Genomic DNA, 20513 nt, shown 5'->3' with positions numbered 1-20513 from the left:
TTGTTCTTTACAGACCGTCTCCGAGATGGTCGAGACGGTCTGAAAAGAACATTCTTTTGGTGCTCAAGACCTCCGATTTGTTCTAAAAGAACGAAAAAACGAACCGCAAAACCAAACACTTTTTCATGTTTTTTTGAATAAAAGAACTGTTCAGAACGTTGTTCTGAACGTTACCAAACGCACTCTTAGAATCACAACAATATTCCAGCGATTGTGTGGAACAGTGATAAAGAGGTTTGGTAGTGTTCGAATGTCTCTCTTTCAACATTTAAGGGTTTAGGCGCTTCGGTGGCGGAGCTGTTCCACATAATATTTAACAAAAAGCTCCTGCAAATCGAAATTGGGTAGGTTGCATACCTTCAGGTTCGATTCTCTCTTGCATTCCAAGCTCGCTCGACCGTCAGGTACGATTCTCTTCCGCTCGCTCTCTTTCTATTTCCGTTACCCTCATCTGCCTTCCTTATCTGTCAAAATTCATCCTCTCTGTTTCTTCTCTCTCATTGAAGAATCAGAACCTTAAGGACGGAAATATTCAGGCTTGTGATGTTCTCTCAAGAGCAAGGGCAAAAGCAATCTTAATCTACCTCCAAGAGCCAGTACTGTTCTCAGGTATTTGCGTTCTCTTTCTCTATGTCTATTTCGATCCATCTAGAGTTCTGTTTCTAATCATTCCAAATGAGGTCTCCAATCATTCTTTTCTAATATTCTGAAAAGAAAAAAGAAAAAGAAGAACCATGTTTGTAGGATCAACAAGAACTATGCATGTCAGAAATCTCATTTTTTTCTTAGAGTGAAGTAGTCTCATGACCCTTGAAATACTTTGGTAATTTATTGTTTTTCAATCCTTTAACTTTTGTTTTAAATGGAAATCATTAAAAAAGAATGATAAGCAAGATTTTTTGTTCTAAATAAAGTTCATAGTGTTGGTAGTGGAGTAACAGGATTTGAATCTCAGTTTGATCATTAGAAAGATCTTTCTAATGTAGATAAAAGCAATAATATGCAACATGGAATAATATATGTTAATATTTCCTATTCTTTGCTGTGCCTATCAGAAAACAGAGGGGGGGGGGGAGGATACAACTCTTTTTTATTTTTAGCAGGACTTTAAAAAAAAGAAAAAAAAGAGATGATCAGATTGGGGACCCTTTACTCTCCATGTCTGAGTCTGATAGCATATTGGAGGCTATACAGTCTGGCTTAGCATTATGTTGGGTAAAATTACTTTCATATGATTGAAACTTATTAGTCTCATGTAATTTGCTAATGTTTGGATCCAATGTTCTTGACTGAGGACATTGTTCTTTTGATAGCTTGGCAGGAATGTCGTAACAGTTGTTTTTGGGGCTTTGTAGTTACTGCAAAGGCTATAGGAGGCTTGCAGGCAAGGGCCTAGTTATAGGGTACATGTGCCTAGGTTATTGATTGGAATGGTGCTAACAAGTTCTATTGCTCAGTTATGATACGAGGATTGCCATCCTTCTGGCCATTTTGTTCCTAGAGCTAGCTGACAAGTATTTTGGGTCTCCATGACCAATTCCTTGAGATTGGATCAGCAAAAAATTTAGGTTATGACTCACGAAAACGAGGACACATGACATATTTTAATTTTCGATTTTGATTCAGTGGCAAACTTGCTGAAGTATCCTAACCTGCTGTTCTGAAATCTGCTCAGAAATTTCTTACTTCTAGGGTTTTATCTTCTAATCCAACTTAGAGGTCATTCTCTCCTGGTAAACAGTTACTTACATATGGCTTTATATTGGTTAGAAATGTATAATTACTCATGAGCAGATCTCATATGGCAGTTACTTCTGCAATCCTACGACTGGAAGTTCAGGTTTGACGATCTGATTTTAACACCCCGCCTCCAACAACAGAAGACTATAAGGTGAATTATGTTGTTGTCGACAAGGAAGTGCTTGTCACTTCGAAGATTGTTAGCGTTGGAATCCTATTCATCTTCCTCTCTCCATAGACATCGATGTTCCTCTCCTCTCTCATTTCTCCCTTCTCCGTTCCTCCTTGAAGCGTCAAGAGCTCCTGACTTGTCATCAGCAACAGTAGCATCTGCTCATAGGGTTTTCTGCTCTCGATCTGCGAATCTCGACAATGCTCAAGTACCTGCTGCCATTGATTATCGGTGTGTTATATCTCCTCTTCAATTTAATAGATTTACAAATATGATAATCTGGCTTAATAAAATGTGGATGCTTTTCTTCAAATTAGGTTTACTTGGATTCAATCTCTTACATGGTCTGTATCCTTGAAACTAGTGGGAATACTGATTTGCAAATGTATAATGTCAAGTACAGTTCTCTTCTTGAGGAGGATGAATTTCACAGCTTGGCTGATGCTACAATAAATGCTCTGCAAGAGAAATTGGAGGTAATTATTGTTATTGAATTCACAACAGCAATGGGAAGTTGTTAAAATTATTTACTTATACCTTTTTGTTTCTAACAGGAATATGGTGATGACATCCAAATTGATGGTTTTGACATTGACTATGCGGTAAGCATAATGGACTAGTGTGGGGGTACTTCACTAGATTTTCCAGAAGGCTACCACATTTCTTTCAATATTAACTCTGGGTATTTTATTTTACAGAATCAGGTTTTAACATTTAAGCTTGGGAATTTGGGTACCTATGTGTTGAACAAGCAAACACCAAATAGACAGATTTGGTTGTCTTCTCCAGTGAGGTACTTGCTATTTGTATCACATTTATATGGATAAGACTAAGCTTTGTGTGTTTTAGCAAATTTTTGATTTTCATTCTACTATTTGGCTTCTGTTGCATAATTTTTCTACGTATAGTTTCATTTTACTTTGTATGGTCTTTCCTCTTTGAATATCTTGGTTCGAAGTTTTAGGCTCTCGGAACATGCTTGTACAGTTTATCCTTAGGCTTCCAAGATCAATTTGTTTAAGATCACATTTTATTTTCATGCATTATAAATTTTTTTTTTTGGGTGAATAATTCATGCATTATAATTTGTTATGACCTAACCTTGTTTTTAACATAGAATTGTGTAATTCTTTTAATTCAAAGACCTATAAATGGCCAGGTCCTTTTTATATTTTATTTTTGAAACTTAGTACAGGGGCTTTATTCAATTGGTGAGTTCATTCGAGTTAGTATAATAGTATGTAGTAACTATACCTGTGGGTTTTGTTCAAACTCAAGGCTATCACCAGACATTCATGCTCTGTGAGGAGCAGCAGCAGAACCACTGTACTATTTGTAGATAGATGCAAATTACCATTGCTTTCTACAGATTCAATTCGTCTTAGTTATATTTTATTTGTTACTTATTCCCACACTATGTTTAAAAGTTTGGCATGTTTTGATTTTCTTGCAGTGGTCCATCTAGGTTTGATTGGGACAGGAGTAGCCAATCTTGGATTTATAGGCGAACTAAAGCAAATTTATTACAACTTTTGGAAAGTGAATTGGAACAACTTTCTGGTGAACCTATATCTCTTTCGTAAATTCTTGTAAATGCCACTGCTTTAGCAGCACTGACTTTGGATGTTGGATTTATGCTTGGTTACTTGATTTCATTGAGTCAAATCCATGAATATGTATCAATATGTTGTTCACTTTTTTGGCTGGAGCTTGAACAACTTGTTTTCACATAAATGAAAGCAGTCTTTCCCTTTTCAGAAAGAGAAAGATGCCATATAAAAACTTCTTCGATGCGGAACTGAGACCATTGTTCCATGTTTCTCAATATTTTTATATTCTATTCATAGAAAAGGGTGAAAAATGTATACGTAGCTCATGGGGCTGCTGAACTTCCTGTGTTGTACTTGAAATCAAAATTTCGGTAAAAAGCATGCACTTTTTATTTACAAGTTTCAATGGTTGGTTTCAGGGGCTAAATGGCTAAATCAGATCCTGAAACTTATAGGACATCCTATTTTAGGCTCTCTAAACATATTGGAACCCTTAGGTTTTAAAAAATACACCAAAATGGTAGTTTGACTTCTGACCCTAGGTTGGTAGTGTATGCTGTATAAAATCTCTAATATGGCCTATTGCACACATTATTTAGTACTAGAACACATATAATTCAAGCAAAACAACTTAAATATGTATTAAGAAACAATTCAACATCAAATTATAAACCATTGCATAAATCATGGATCATACATGGTTTGTTATAAAGAGTCAAATATATTAGAGTCAACAATAGTACAATACAAGCAATAAGTTATCCCTATGCCCATCCTAGAGTCCTAGACTTTTAGAATTGAAATGAGTGCCGGGCAGGATCAAAACCACTAGAATGTTGTTGCTGGTGCCAAATTAAGTTATCCTTCGACTGTATCACAAAAGCTGGCCATTCATAGAATGGTGGAAGAAACAATCGAAGTCCTCCACAATAGCCTATAAATAGGTTTGTCTATTGATCTCCGAAATGTGAGGAACTCGATCGTGAGCCACTGCTACTGGATAGTGGCTGTGGAACTGCCACCGGCATGTATGGTGGGGGGCTGGGAACGAGAGGATGTTATCCACAAAATCTGACCCAGTGTGACTGACCCTCATACTCAGAGGCAGAGAGTAATGATGATGAAGAGCTAAACTGCCTAAAGAGACAATATCCAGTACAGCCAGAATCGGTGCTTCCTGTGCCATATGATGATGCACGCCACTGCCCCCCGTGCAAAAATCTTCCAACAATGCAGCAAATCATCGCTTCCACTGTGTGTGTAACATATAAAAAATTGAATGCCAACCACCAAAGTATTTATCTATTTTTTTTTTTGGTTGCAAAAACTAGTTTTTGGGAAAATTGATATACCTCCAACTTTGGATCTTGCACAAAATTTTCAACAACGCAGAAAATCGTTGCTTCCACTGCAGTGCTCTATTGCCCAAGCGCTCTTTTATGACAGTGATTTGGCCAAAAGAGCAAGCAAAATAGAGTTTTTCAAGGTTTTCTGTTGAAACCAGATGAAGAGCACGGAATGTGGTTTTATATATAAAGGGTTTAGTACAGTTTCAACCGAAATATCGGCAAACTATTCATAAGAGTATAAGACCGTTTCGGTCTAACTTTGATGTTCCACATTATCACATTATATTTCATTTCCAACATTTCTGAAACCAAAATGTTTCACAAAATTGAGCGAAACCTTGTACCTTTGTTGTACTCAGTACATCCATCCATAGAGAAGCTTGTTTTGTACTAAATGCATTTGTTTTGTTCAAAATTTGAAATGAAAATTTTTTTTTTTTTTTGGGGGGGAGAGGGGGGGTTAAGGAAAGATTGAATCATAAGAAATAATGCTTATGTAATCTAGAAAGAAAATGAAAATAATAGGTCTTTTTGAGCAGTGCAGGCCATGGGCTTTGTGATGGGTTTCTAGTCACCTAAGGCTCCTAGGTTCAGAAATCGAGAAGAAAACCAGAATTGCAGTTAAGAAAGAAATCAGGCTTCAAGAGAAATTTAATAACAGAGAATCAGAGATTCTGATCTGGCTAAAAGGCTGGTTGAAGGTCAGTTTGAAGGAGGAGAACAATTCTTCAAAACCTGACTCAGATCTGATGGTCTGATCTGGAATCATGGAGATATATCCTGCTGAAGATAGGATTCTGGTATTAGGGTTCCATAACAGTAAACAAGCTCAAAAATTAAATTGTCCAATTAATGCAATCAAAAGATGATCAGAATAGGAACAGAAGTTACAGAACTCAGAGTAGCAACATAATATCAGTCTGAAATTAGAAACCAGAATTCAATTCAAGTATAGGAAGAAACTGAGATTCAGATTTGGTATAGGACTCTGTTAAACCAACGGCAATATCATATTTTGAAACCAGGAATGGATAAGAGTCAGATCTGATTGATGGTTTTGAAAACAGAATTGAAATCAGATTCAAAATTCAGTATAAAATGAACTCAGAGCATACCTAGAAAGTATGTGCAGGAAAGTAGAAAGTGTCTGTACCTGAGTTTGACGAAAAGAAAAGAAAAAGATAATAAGAATGATAAGAAGAGATATGATCCAAGCTTCCTGCTTGGAACTTGGCTGGAATCCCACCAGCCTCACCTTAGCATCTCACCAAGGGCCTGCTGCATCTCACAATAGAAATTCTGAATCACACTGTGATGCAGATTTATCACCAAACTGGGCTTTTTTTTATTAGGAATGAGTCTAGCTTTGGGTTATATACATGTATTGGGTTTTCTATGTAATCGGCCACTTTTATTAGTCTAAACTATGGGTAATAAGGTTACATACGGGATTAGTTAGTAGATGTCTTTTTATTTGGTTAAGTGGTCATGTGACTATTAAATTGTTATTTAAGTTGGGCTGGATTAGGATTCTATGAGTCCAGCCATGTTTTGAGTCTATTTCCTTTGTTATTTCACTTTCCTAGTCAGTTTAAGTTACCTAATAGGTTAAGGATTGGGTTAGGCCTTTCCTTTTTAGAGTAGGAGTCTATTTTTGAGTCTTTTATATAAGGTTGTAAGGGGGGCAAATATTGAAGACGTAATGAAAAGCTTTTGCTGCTCTTCTCCTCCATTAAAGATTTTTGTTTATTGATCCATAGCTCGAGAACTCGCGAGATCTCGCCAAGTTTCTCGGTTTTTTGAAAAAACGAGACGAGAGTTAAGGCGATTTTCAAAAGTGTGAGATCTCGCCAAGATCTTGGATCTCGGTTCGATATCTCGTTTTGAACCATTTTTATTAGCCATCTTGTCCATAGCTCGCCGAGATCTCGGATCTCGGGTCGATATCTCGGTCTGATCCATTTTTAATGCCCATCTACCCTTTTAATGGCCCATCTATCATTTTAATGCCCACCTAAGTTACTCTTTTAATTCCCATCTATCCTTTTAATGGCCCATCTACCATTTTAATGTCCATCTACCCTTTTAACGGCCCATCTACCATTTTAATGCCCACCTAACGTATTCTCTCTTAGTCTCTTCTTCCCAAAACCCCCAAACGTACTGTCTTAGTCTCTTCTTCCCAAAACAACTCTCTTTCTTCAATTTTTGGATGGATTTCAAGACTTAAACTGTGATTCATATTTGGATTTTGTTTTTGCAAAATCTGATAGTGCCATTGTGTTTAAATAGCCTAAAATAGGTTGAATACCAAGTTTCAGACCCAAACTAGGTCTAAAACCCACCGAGATGAGGCTTCGAGTCGGGAAAAAAAAATGACCAACTCGGCGAGATTTCGCCGAGACCTCGACTTGACTCGGTTTTTCCCAGAACCGAGTTGGTACCGAGATCCGAGTTTTAGAACCTTGGTTTGATCAAGGCTGGTAGGATCGGTGTTTGATCTGATCGACACCTTGCGGTGTGAAGCCTGGGTGGTTCGTTGGTGGGATTGGTGTCTGATCCAATCGACACTTTGCGGTGTGAAGCTCGGGTGGTTCCTCTCAAGTTCAAGATCTGATTTTTATTCAAGTTTTCTGTCCAAGCTTCTATTTTTATTCAAGTTTCTGCTGCTGCCGTTTATCCTTTGCAACTGCAAGTAAGTTTGAGATCTCCCCAACCCCATACTTCTTGTCCTAATCCTCTACAGCCCAACCCTAAGTTGTCCCCTTTTTATTTTCAATTTCCCAACAACCATAACTCTATCTAGACATAACCAACCATCAGAAATCCATCAAATTTCAACCACAACACCTACTGCCCAGTAGGAGAACTCGGTCTCCCTTGCTGCCCGTTCCAACTATTGAAACCTTAATTCCCCCCCATCTCAAATCAAAACCCAGAACCCTAATTTCTGCCCAGCCCAAACCAACAGTCAAAATAGTCTACAAATCTAACCAATTATCCTTCATACCCTCCTAAGAAAACCATTCAAGTTTATTTAACTTCTGTCCAGCCAAACCCTAGAAATCCATCTTTTCCTCTTTTCCAAAACCCGAAACCCTAACCCTAATTGGTTGCCTATTCTAGTTTACACGCTTCCATCCATCAAAACATCTCAGGAACTTCACTGATAGACTCCCCTACACCTGCCTAGCATAACCAACGCCTCAAACCCTAACCCTAATTTTGACCTAAAACCCTATTTTTGACCTAATCGGACCACCGGTTCATATCAAATCCAGGTTTACTGGCTCCTAGTTGGTCCCTAACCAATCTAGGACTACATTACACTGAACTTCATTGAACTCGTAAATTCGTGGGGAAGCTTAGCCCTTTACATCATTATATAGATTTGAGAATTGGTCTCTGACTCTTAAAAAAAATTGTAAAAGGCAAGCTGGATCTGAAACTGAAACTATCTCTTCCTAGCCACAGGCTATTTGGAGTGTCCTAATCCAAATAAAAAACTAAAAATAAGGAAGGAAAACAAGTGTGGACTTATATGCCCTAATCCAGCCTTACTACATACATTAAAATAACAAATAACAAAAGACTAGGACTCTAAGAGACCCCCCACGATCAGGTTTTGAGAGAACCAGTTAACTCCCTAACTGCAAGGCTTGGCTGAACCAAAAACTGGTTCAAGGAGGAACTGCAGGTCTGTTTTTGGACTTGGCCTAGTTCCTGCTTTGGTACTTTATGGAGTACCCCTGATCTGCATCACGGAGCCCATGAGAAGGGCTAAAATAGCCCATCCTACTTGCGGCCGGTAGTTCATCCTGAACATTATGGTTGGTCAACTCCTAGGCCTCTTTTATATCCTCTTTTGTCAGTTTCCCTTGTTTATTTGGTTTTGCATGCATCGAATTTCTACTAGGCTTCGTTAATAGTCAGTTAACTTTTGATATGATAGCTCCTATTTCTGTTAGGACTCAGAAGTTTGATCTATTTTCTTAGTCAGTTTCTATTTCTTCTTAGTTTCTAAATTAGCTCCTGTTGTTGAGTTATAATTGGATTTGTTTAGTCCCAAGGGTGAGAAGTATTTGGATAATCCTATTCCCTTGTAAATGAGATGTAATGTGGCCCTTTTTATCAATTAAGTTGATTTTCTCAGCAACTAGGAGTAATAATTTCTCTTGATCATATTTGGATTCACGGTGGCTTTGAGGATGGATTTCCTCAATTACGACGTAGATTGTTAGTATTTGATATTCTATTCTTCTTTTCTTCTGCTCTCACTTTTCTAGATCTGTGGAGTTGTTTCCAGCCTTATTCTATTTCACACCCTTAGGTCAGTTGGTTTGTTTTATTCTCTGTTTTTGTCTCCTATAATCTCTTCTGCATATACAATTTTTCTACTTTAGTGCACATTAGACATCACATATATCGTCCCATCTAACACCATTCTTTGTTTATACATCACTTGAATTGAACAATTCCAGTTCTATTGTCTGCGGATTAGAATTACACCCTACCTCAACCCTCTAAACTCTGGAGATTTTAATCTTCTCTAGCTTGCCACCTCATCATTGAGATTTCAGTCTTTCTCCAGCTGCCCACCTCAATTTAACTAGTAGGCTGCTTGGCTGAAGTTTCACCTTGTTTTGAATTGATTTGGTAGTTTTCTCTTTAATTTATAATATGAGGACATGGTTTCTCTATATGAGCACACACTTAAAGAGGGTTTCTTCAGATCATGATAGAGAAATCTGGTCTTCCTTTATTGCAATTACCATTGTAGCTCGTGATTTGAGATACCACAATATGAGGAGGACATCAATTGTAAAACATCCAAATCCAAGAGCTCTAAAATCTTAAGTAGGGTTTGTAGTTTCTAACAAGTTAACCAAGAAGTGAGTAGAAATCCGACTTGGTCTCTGTTTTATGTATTCACTCTCTTATGTGCAAGCTTGAGTAGTTTGCTACACTGGTAATTGCATAAGGTAGATGAGTTTAGCATTCCATAATGAGAGATTATAAGTTTGCTAACCTACTACTTGGAAACTGGAATGCTAAATTGATTTGACGTTAAAGTTTCTGTCTTTATCACTATTCAGTAGGTTGCTGTTACTCCTTTTGGTGGTTGAGATGCCTACTGTCCACTCGGTGGCCTTGGGTTGGAATGAACATGATGTCCTGATTTGGTAATTGTGAGTTGAGTCTGGCAATTTCCATGTTATAGGACAGTGTTCACGCTCTCTTCCATGTAGTCTGGTGTCCTTTCCTCACCAATGCCTCTTCCTTGTACTGTGAAGATCTTCCCAGGAAAGTAACCAAACAAGATGGTTTTCCCAAAGTTATTTTTTTTTTTTGGGTTTGGGAGGGGGAGAATCTAATCTCCCGAATTAGAAACAACAAATACTTAACACTATTGTTTTCTTGTTTCGCCTTTTAAAATTGGGAAGAAAAAAAGCAAGAAATTCGAAATTCTACAAAGGGAGAGGAACCATTGTCTTCTGGAATCATCTGGTCTAAACTGGTCATGATCTTCGAGTGTATTCTACAAAGGGAGAGGAACCATTGTCTTCTGGAATCATCTGGTCTAAACTGGTCATGATCTTCGAGTGTAATTTTGCTGCGGTGCAGCCGCCCAATATTCCCCCCCCACCCCACCTTAAAACACAACCCGATTCTAACTTGGACTAACAAAAGTCTCAACCCAAAATATGACCTAAGGTTGAGTTTGGGCTTATCCTGATCCAGCCGAGAGATGGATCCAGATCCCCTGTGGCGTGGCAGGGCGTCCATCGCATATTAGACAGGGCACTCAGTCCAATCTAGCACCTGTATGTTGGGCTGCGTGCCCGGGCGAGATTTGGAGTTCTTGCTACATCCACTTTTATCAAAGTATTCTTTTCTTCAGCTATATCTTGTTAAAATTTTCATTACTCAAAAACACAAGATAAAAAAAAATAGTCAAATGTGTAGTAAAGTACATATTTTACATCAAGTTTTATTTTCTTGTTTTAAAAAATTAATGGAATTCTTTAGATCATACCCTTTTTTTTTCTGGGAAATATCCACCGAAAATGAATGAATAATCATTTTACTTTCAAATGAAATAAATCATTGAAAAGTTGTACATTTTACCTTCTCTATGTCATGGGCAAGGTTTTTCGGATTAATCATGGGGACAGGTTAAATGGGCCGTGACGTCCCTTGACGTTTAAATTGAGTCTGAAATCTGAACTGGTATCGGCTAGACTTCACCCAACCCACCCACATTACACCTCGCCCAATCCAACGGCTTCCAGATGGGCATTTGGATGAGCCATGTCACTCTGCAAGTGGCGAATGAGTTTTTTTTTTTACCAGTGCCGATGGGGCCAAAATTTTCATTCATCCACAGAGGGGAGCAAACAATGTATAATGGAAAGTAAATCTTCTAGAAAAGAAGACTTCCAAAACCCATATATAGGATAAGACACAGCCCACTTGGCAATCCCATGAGCAATACAATTCTCAGCCCTGCTAATATGAAAGAATTCACAGACATGAAAGCTTCGCTGAATACTTTTAATGTCGTGAATAACAACCCACAGGATCGGGTTTTTTTAAACCTCAGCCTAACCCTGAGTTCCCTTAGCTAGTCCAGGTCAGGCTCAGTCCTGACTCAAGGTCTGAAAAACCCAACCCTAACCTGCCCTTGGGGTCAGGTTGGGCCGGGCTGATCCTATTGGCCCTAGTAGTGAACAACATTACGCATTTGGAGTACTGATCGGGTCTTCTGAGCTAGCTAAGTCATCAAATTTGTTGGTTTATTAGAACTCGCTAACTCAAATAAAGGATTTACCGATTACAAAATGAAAAAATATTGACACTCAAACATCCATTAAATAGAAATACGCACATCATGCTCACCCTTGGGACTAGAACATCACAGGCTTTGAGATATATCAGAATTCAACAGGAATAGTTGAAATTCCTTGTACAGTGGACACTGATGAAGGGTTTCTTTATGTTGCTAGGAAGTTTAACAAGGAGGCTCATCTCCTTGCTAAGGGTGCAGCCCCTTCTTCGATTGTCTAAAGTTTGGTGGGGGTCAGACCTCTATTTTCATTGTAAACCCTTCTCTCCTATCTAGGAGGAGGTTTTTCTCTTCTTTCTTTCAATAATATTTTGATTTGTTTGATCGGCCAAAAAAAAAAGAAATAGTTGAAATTGAAATTAAAAACCTTTAGAGAGTGGACACTGTTGATTTAATTCCTTGTACAGTGGACACCGATGATATAATAACTTGTCCATCTTAGCCTTCAGCGTTATATATGGCACGATTGAAAAATGAAATATGAATTTCTGAACCAACTCTTTCAAGGGGAAAGAGATATGTCAGAGCTGGGCCAGATCGAAGAGAAGAAGAAGACATGGTTGGGCTGAGCCGAGCTGAGCTCAACCCAAAGCCTCAACCTGGCCCGGCCTGGCCTAGACGCAGGGCCAGAAATTCCTGGCCTTGGCTTGCCCTCAAGTCTAGGGTATCTTGGCCTAGGCCTTGTTCAAGCTCAGGGCAGGCCAAGGTAGGCTCGGGCGGACAAGAATCCGGATCAGCTACCCACATGGGGACGGGTGGGGACAGATCTGACCCCTCCATGGGGCGTGAGTCCCACACCCTAGAGATGGGTCTCACACCCCCATGGAGGGTTCAGATCTGTTCCCACCCATCCCCATGTGGGTAGCAGATCTGAACTCGGCGGACAGTGCCAAACTTGCACAACTGCATACTTTTAAGGCAATGTGCCATATTGTACACCACAAAATTTTCCTCCATTTATTTTCCTTTTACAAGAAAGCCACACGTAGCAAAAAACTATAGCCTCAGTATTTAGGAGATTCCATTTCTATCCAAACCTGCCAGCCCAAATTAATCTTTTAAAGAGACAAAAGTTTGTACCCAAGGCCATGAAGTTGGTACTCTTTATTAAGTTCGTTCAAATTCTAGGTCCAATCCCTAAGATCAGGCCTTCTTTACTGTATAGCGGAAGGTATTAAAGACTTGGAGGAGGAATCAGATAGTAAAGCTTTGAGCTCTTATTTGTCAGACAGTTTGCTCCCTTCCCCCCTATGAGGTGCTTCATCTAGTGCATGACATCAAGCACCTAACAATTTTCATTCGGAGTTGCTCTTTCCACCATATCTCCATGAAGATTAACAGCGCGATTGACTTCTTGGTACAAAAGGCCTTGTTTTGTGCTTGTAAAACTAATTGATTATGCTATACTCTTTGATTATTTGAAATTTGTAACTTGGATACCTTGAGTTGCACGTATTTAAATAAATAAATTTGTTTTCTATCAAAAAAAAAAAAAAAAATCTAGGCGCTGTCAAAGTCCACACCTATAGAGAGGAATATAGAAGTGGCTTTCATGACAAGTTACAAAAGCAAGAAATATTGGGCTACGATTCTCTTGTAACTGTCGCAGATCACGAGAACCAGAATCCAATATCTCTATCACAGCACCACAAATTTCCACGGTGGAAGATTTGCCTAACGATACACCACAGCCACCAAAAACATAAAAAAAAAAAGAAAACCATTCCATTTAACTACCCTCTAAAAGCTACAACCTCCACCACATGTAACTAATCTTGCTTACTAAGATATTATGTAAACTGAAATTGCAATTTAAAAAATTGATTAATAAGGATGGAAAAAGGCAAAACATTTTGGGATGCACGTGGTGTGTTACACCCAGGTCACAAATCTCATGTTCCAATAAGGTTATTCTTAAATATATTGTTTCCTATTCGTAAACAAATAAGGTCCAATCACCTGATGTGATGGGCAAATAATTGATACTAATCTTGTTTTTAATCCAAGTGATTTTATATTAAAAAAAGAACTCCATTCCAAAATATCTTCCAAGTAGAAGAGATGCGAAGAGAAAATCAAGCCAGAAAAATGGTATAACGTAAAGCCATAATCTGAGAAGCCGAAAGCAAAGACATGAGGTCACAGTGTCACGCAGTTCATATAATTAAGAAACTTGTGCTGTCGTTTTCTAATTCGGAGAGCTTCCTCAGTTTCATTCCACTTGTCTTGAAACAAACATAAACTCCAACAAAGCTTGTTGGTAAAGCGAGGCACTGTTATTCTGGAGTCCGGACCAGGATCCTCTGTAATACTAGCGGGGCGGCGATGCATATCCCAACGGCACATTAGAGGCTAGATGGTACACATGACACACATGGTCTCTGTTATATCACCAGATGTGCACCACCATCCCCACCAATACTGCAGCGGATTTTAATACTTATTTTTACTCCTAAGGTACCCCACTAGCATGGGAATTACATGGGTAATCGAAAATTCAAATTTGATTCACATTATTCAATTCAAATAGATATCTAACTAATGATATAGAGGGTTTTTAAAGATTTAACAGGTTAGAAAATCTATGAATATCTGGATCCGTATCGGATCAGTTTACATCCCTAATCCCAACCCCAACCCCCGGCGCATGTTAGTCTACCAATGTTTCAAAATTAAGACCACTGTAGTCCACTAGAAATTCTGGCATGCAATCAATATCACACAAAGCAGTTGCGAAGAACGAATTACCTAAAAAGAAAAAAAAAGTTGGGAAGAACGGAATAGAATTATAGAAGTGTGGAAACTGGAAAGGATGGCAGGAAACATGTGGCGGTAAAGCAATAACAGAGAATTCATATCATGACTCCATACAAAGTAACCGTCTTTTGGCAAGGTATGGGTGATAAGGAATTAGACGTACCAAGCCGGCGCATGTTAGATGTGTGCCAAGCATAATCAGTAGAACCACAAACACCAGCAACCCGCAGCCACGCACATTTGGAAGCAAAGCAACACCGAACACCAACACTTTGACAGTGATGAATTAAATGGCCCCAAACACATACATGAAGATCGAAAGAAATCTCAAGGTTAATACATGGCTAACAGCGAGTTAGAGGGATCAATCAAGATTAACAGTTTATAATGAGATATTAATTAAGAGAAGAAAATAAAACTGATTCAGATCCGACGGCTAATGATGATCAATAGAAACGATATCAACGGCATCAGGATCTTTGGTTAATTTGCAGATTCCGAGTATCATTGCAGTTGCGTCTTCGCCGGAGAGTCTGTCGTGCTGGAATCTCTCTAGCGAGCAGAGGAGTGCCGCCGCTCTAGATTCCGGTTGGACCGATGAAGTCGTCGGAGTTCTCTTTAGGTTTTTCAAAGGCCTGAAAGAACCACAAGAGGTTACTTCGTCGTCGTTTGAGGATCCAGCCCCTGGCTCCACCAACGCCCTATTGTTGTTTGGGTCGGAAGCCGCGCAGTGGAGATCATCCTGCAATGGGGGAGGAATAGACGCAGTCAAAACAGTCTAAACAGGTGGTGAAGTAGAAACGAAGAAACAGAAAATTATCTCCGATAATCTTTTTTGCCGCAGATTTTTTAAAATCCAGATAAGAGCAGCAAAAAGCTTAAATCAATTAAGTTTTTTGTTTCGAAAGCACAAAGGCTATGTTTAATATTAGAGTGCGATCGCGAAAAAGAAAACAGAGGCGATAAAGAAACAGAAGAAAATCGATACATACTTGACAACCAAGATCTGCATTCTCGCGCATCCTTTTTAATGAATATAGCCTCGTTGATTCCTCGATACCTCTGTTGTGGGCACTACTTGAAGACTCATCACCACTCGAAGAACTGGTGATTGGTGGAGGCGGAGTGGAAGACCAGGGGACGACCTGATTTTCTCCATCTTCGTCATCTTCAGAATCATCTTCATCTTCATCGTCGTCATCATCTTCTGTTTCTTCTTCAATCTCATCTTCGCCGTCATTTACTGCCTGACCTTCTACTTCGCCTCTCTCATCTCTCTCATCCCTGCCATTACAGTTATTAACACACCTCTCGCAAACCGAAACCGCCTGTCCAAGCTTCGCTCCCGAAGCTTTCCAAGGCGTCGCCGATTGACAAACATGGCAAAGCAGACTCCTAGAATGCCTAGCGACGAGGAAGTTGGCACAGTGAACCTTCGCATCGCAGTCCCAACACAAGCTAGCTTGATCAGATTCGCAATACGTCCTTGCAGGATATTTGCAGAGCTCGCATTCTTTCATCTCTAAAGTCTAATCTCTCCAAGAATCTCAGGCTTTTCAGCGGCTTCTTTCTTTACTTCTCCACCAACTCCGCCTGGAAAAATGAAATGACTAATGAACGATACAGGATAATCTTAAGCGAATTTATACAAATCACCTTTCTTTTGATCTAAAACCCAGAACTGCCTAATTGACCAGAGAAGGATAGAGGATAATCTTGTCAATTCATAAGGAGATCAGTTTCAAAGATAAAAAACAGGGCGGAAGTTCTCTGTGCAGCAGCGCAGGCTACACCCAGACACATGGGTTGCCCATTCAAGAGGGTAAGATGGTCATTTCGTCAACCCTAATGTGTCTGGGTGCAGCCTGCGCTGCTCCACAGAGAACATTTGGCCTAAAAAACAAGAGTAAAGCAACTTTTTGCTTGTTCCCCTCTACAAAAGAGTACTTTTCCCTATTTACCCTTTGCCTCTAACGTTCCTATCTCAAGCTTCCAGGCCCCGGGCTTTGCGTCCAATATAAAATCATCGAGCCGAGTCAGCAGTAATAACTCGGCTTTCAGCCTGAGCTAGCTAATTATAAAGTACACCGTCACGCGTCGCGTTATCCAGATGATGAGCTTCCGAGATCTTCCATCGATCTTTTCGGCGCGGATATTTTTCTTGGTCGTTAGGAGATGAAATGTGATCCACGTGGAAAGAATCCCCTGCTTACCTGGCATGATTCCACCCACTAGGAGTTGGCCGGCCATGTGACGCGCACCTGGGTTAACTGGTGGGCACCGGTTGATTATGGCAGTTGGCTTTGTTTGTCCGCCTTTGCATTTCGGGTCCGAGTAATGTTTCCTTATTTTATTACGGACTTACCAATATTAATTAATTAATTAATGGATTTAATAATCTTTTAATGTTGAATTCAAGTTTTAGATTCTTTAGAATAGAATGGGCGATCGTGGCGCGAGCGATGCCACAATTAAATCCGCAATCTCTTTACGCTTCCTCAGGATTGCTGGCGTGGCATGCCCACATGAATGTTTCCGAGGTGGCTTGTGTTGGGTGTGCCCTTTCGAATCTTTGTTTTGATAGCGTGGTATCTCAATCTTATCTATTTATATTGAGGGAGGTTAGTATAAAGTAACCAAATTCTACACCAGCGGCTGTACCTGTTCCTAGGCAAACTCTTAAGGGATTTTGGCCTCTACGCCATTGGCTACCGAACAGCTATTGTGCAGTTCATACACAGGCAGGGGTAAAATAATCGTCCTACCCACTACTCGAACACTCTGCTCCAATGGAGCCTACGCCCTACTTGAATGAGGCCGCTCGGCTGCTTGACCGTAGAAGATTCAAATCGATTCTTAAGCCATCAAATCTTTACTGATATCTTTTTAGGCCAAATGAGCAAATCAAATAATATTATTTAAAGAAAGAGGAGTATGACGTTCTGCTATATAAGAGAAGAGAGAATTGTTTACAATGATAAAAAATAGGTGCCTGACCCCACCAGACTCGACAAAGAAAGGAGAGCCGCACCCTTGGCAAGAGTGTGGGCCTCCTTATTAAGACTTTTAGAAATATAAAGAAAACCTATACCATAAAAAAAAACAGGTAAGGCATAAAATGTTAGATACAAATAGATTTTTTTTGCTTTTTTTTGTTTTGGTGAGAAGATACAAGTAGCCCAGTCCAAAGGTGAAGAAGATTTATTTAAATTAGCAACTAGACCTTAGAATCAGAAAAGACTATACCATTCCTCAGTTCGAGACTCCTTGCTAATAGAAGCCCATCTCGCACAGCTTCAACCTCTATTGACATTAAAGAATACTTCCATCGCCTTTTTTTTTGGGTAGAAGTTATGCACATCACCTTTAATTTTTATGGGAAAAGGTTTTCTTTGTCGCAATGGAGGATACACTGGCACCTTCTCTTTCTCTCTTATTTATATTGAAATGATTTTGTTGCCCTCTTAGGTATGAAATTATACCGTAGTTCTCAATACCTCATTGCTACACTCCTCTATGCAGCTTGCTCGAGAATCCTCATTGCGTTGATCTGTTAAATTCATCAATGAGACTCCATCACTTGCAAAAAAAAAAAATAGGGCAACAGTTTTTTATGCACTATAATAGAAACTCATTTTATGACATATTTATCTAAGGGTTCATGTTCTCTGCGCCGCAGCGTAGACTGCACCCAGACACATGGGCCTGCCACTCTGGGGGCAGGGTGGTCATTGCACCCACCCCCATGTGTCTGGGTGCAGCCTGCGCCCCCGGCACAGAGAACATTCTCCCTTTATCTAGTTATAAAAGGCGTACTCAATGCACAAGGCTTCCGGTCTGGGAGGGTCACAGTGTATGCATCTCCCCATGCAATGACACCTAGATTCTTACGATACTAAACCACGTTACCAAGTCACTGACTACGTGGCCTTTATTTGAAACAATAAATAAACACATAACAAGATACTAAACCATGCTAGTTACATATGCGTGGCTAAATAATTTCTTATGTGGTTCATGTTTGGTTTTAACATTTTATAAACTTGTTGTATTCATGATTGGTTATCCAAAAAAAAAAAAAAGAAAATTTTTCTGTCTCGGATGGGAGAATCTCTTTATTCACCATGATGTTACCTCTTAGATATTAAGGCGGAGTATAAGGAACATACCTTCACCATTAGGATCGAGATTCGCCATTCCTTCTCCAATCGATCTTGGCCAATGCTTTGAAGAAAAATAATTTTGTTGCTTTGAACTTCTTCTGGTTTTCAAAAGTCTCTCACTTTTTCACACCTCATAGATGGATAGGTTGTGTGCTAGATATATAGCTTTTAAAACCAGGGAGTCCAATCTCCTTGAGGCTCTCATCTCGATAATTCCTCCCATCAAGGACTTTATCTTAATGGAGCTTAATGAAGTACATATTCCTATATTCCACCACTAAGATGGTTAAAGTTTCTAAGACAAATATGAAGAGACACTACTTATTCCCATATTCAACCATTAAGATGGTTAGAGTCTCTAAAAGGAATATGAAGAAATAATACTTTATCTTAATGAAGTGCATATTCACACTAAGATGGTTAGTGTTTCTAAATGGAATATAAATTAATGCTATTACTTCTTATCTTGTGTGGTGTTTCTTATCCTGTGCTGACGTGGCACAGAGGCCACATCGGCTTACATTCTCCCACTTGGCCTTTAGTGCCACGTGCAAATGCCAAGCTAATTGATATAAGTTCAATTTAATGCATGACCATGCCGAATTTTATCCTAGAGAGCAACAAACATTTGAAATGAGAACTTCAATCCATGAATCATAGCGGTGCATGTTCATACAAAGAACACTTCCTTCCATGTATCACTATGAATTGTCCTTCTTAGATCAAACCTTAATGTAGTACATCAAACTTTATGAATTAACCCAATCGTTAATTCTAAATCCATCAAAATTGCCCCTATAAACTTAATGGGCATCAACCATTACTTCAATTTAGAATGTACACTAATAAAATAGTAATGATATTTAATAAAATTGGCAGAGAATTTTTATGAATTCTGGAATCATAAACTGTGGTGCACAAGTCATAAATTTAAATTTGAATGTATACATTAACATAGTTTAAATTTGATCCATTACACTCAAGGAACTATATAACCCCATATGACCCACATGGTCAATAAAAACTTTAGGGACAAGCCCTTTAGTCAAGGGATCAACAATCATATTCTCAGTGCCAATATGATCAATTGCTACTCTTTGATCCCGAACATCTTCCTTGACAACAAAATACTTGATCTCAATATGTCGATAGCGGCTTATTGAGCAAGTGTTGTTGGAAAACTTCACTGCCGCAGTATTATCACAATATACTCGAATAGGCCTTTCAATAGAGGGTATAACTTTCAAGTCTGTGACGAACTGCCTCAACCAAGATGCATGAGAAACTTCCTCATAGCATGCCACCACTTCCGCTTCCATAGTAGAAGAAGCTGTCTTAGGTTGGTTGACGCTTCTCCATGAAACTGCACCAGAAGCTAGTAAAAAAATGTATCCTGATGTAGATCTTCTTATATCACCACATCCAGCATAATCTGAGTCCGAGTAGCCAACTAGTTCCAAATCATCAACTCGCTTATATGTGAGCATGTGATTTTTGATTCCTTTCAAGTATCTTAATACTTTTTTAGCTGCTGTCCAATGTAGCATTCCCGGGTTCTTTTGGAATCTTCCTAATACTCCCACTGCATAGGCTATGTCGGGTCTGGTACAGACCTGAGCATACAGTAAACTGCCTACTGCAGATGCATAGAAATTTTTTTACATTTGTTGTTGCTCCAAGTCACTCATTGGACACTATTCCAGACTAAGTCTGTCACCTTTAACAATTGGTGCTACACTTCGTTTAGAGTCCATCATTCTGAATCGATCTAAAACCTTATCGATATAGGCTCTCTGAGACAGTCCTAAAGTCTTATTGGACCTATCTCGGTGAATTTCTATGCCTAAGACATAGAAGGCTTCACCCATATCCTTCATTTCAAAGTTTCGAGTCAAAAACTCTTTTGTCTCATGTAGCAACCCAAGATCACTACTT

General features: G+C 39.1%; 2 protein-coding genes and 1 long non-coding RNA gene across 3 annotated transcripts; 2 read left to right on the top strand and 1 right to left on the bottom strand.

The window, feature by feature from the left end:
* The first annotated feature begins 327 nt into the window (after positions 1-327).
* On the top strand, positions 328-562 carry LOC122639445. The gene is made up of 2 exons (XR_006329513.1): positions 328-404; positions 507-562. It is a non-coding gene; the product is annotated as an uncharacterized LOC122639445 (long non-coding RNA).
* Positions 563-1889: 1327 nt separating this feature from the next.
* On the top strand, positions 1890-3683 carry LOC122639389 (frataxin, mitochondrial-like). The gene is made up of 5 exons (XM_043832236.1): positions 1890-2143; positions 2316-2388; positions 2467-2514; positions 2611-2705; positions 3366-3683. The coding sequence occupies exons 1-5, from the start codon at positions 1899-1901 to the stop codon at positions 3493-3495; spliced, it is 591 nt and encodes a 196-aa protein (XP_043688171.1). The 5' UTR covers positions 1890-1898; the 3' UTR covers positions 3496-3683.
* Positions 3684-14794: 11111 nt separating this feature from the next.
* LOC122639390 (zinc finger protein CONSTANS-LIKE 4-like) lies at positions 14795-16026 on the bottom strand. Its single transcript, XM_043832237.1, has 2 exons — positions 15476-16026; positions 14795-15157 (listed from the first exon to the last, which is right to left on the bottom strand). Exons 1-2 carry the CDS (start codon positions 15933-15935, stop codon positions 15153-15155), a joined length of 465 nt encoding a protein of 154 aa, XP_043688172.1. The 5' UTR covers positions 15936-16026; the 3' UTR covers positions 14795-15152.
* Between the last annotated feature and the right edge of the window lie 4487 nt (positions 16027-20513).

The sequence above is a fragment of the Telopea speciosissima genome, chromosome 9 (assembly GCF_018873765.1).
Source record: "Telopea speciosissima isolate NSW1024214 ecotype Mountain lineage chromosome 9, Tspe_v1, whole genome shotgun sequence".
Lineage (NCBI taxonomy): Eukaryota > Viridiplantae > Streptophyta > Magnoliopsida > Proteales > Proteaceae > Telopea > Telopea speciosissima.
The sequence above is the reverse complement of the archived record's forward strand: the minus strand, read 5'-3'. Positions and strand labels throughout refer to the sequence as shown.

Coding starts and splice junctions, on each gene's coding strand:
- LOC122639389 (XM_043832236.1), top strand. CDS start 1,899: ATGTTGTTGTCGACAAGGAAGTGCTTGTCACTTCGAAGATTGTTAGCG. Junction 2,144..2,315: donor CCTGCTGCCATTGATTATCG/GTGTGTTATATC, acceptor TGTCAAGTACAG/TTCTCTTCTTGAGGAGGATG. Junction 2,706..3,365: donor TGGTTGTCTTCTCCAGTGAG/GTACTTGCTATT, acceptor ATTTTCTTGCAG/TGGTCCATCTAGGTTTGATT.
- LOC122639390 (XM_043832237.1), bottom strand. CDS start 15,935: ATGAAAGAATGCGAGCTCTGCAAATATCCTGCAAGGACGTATTGCGAA.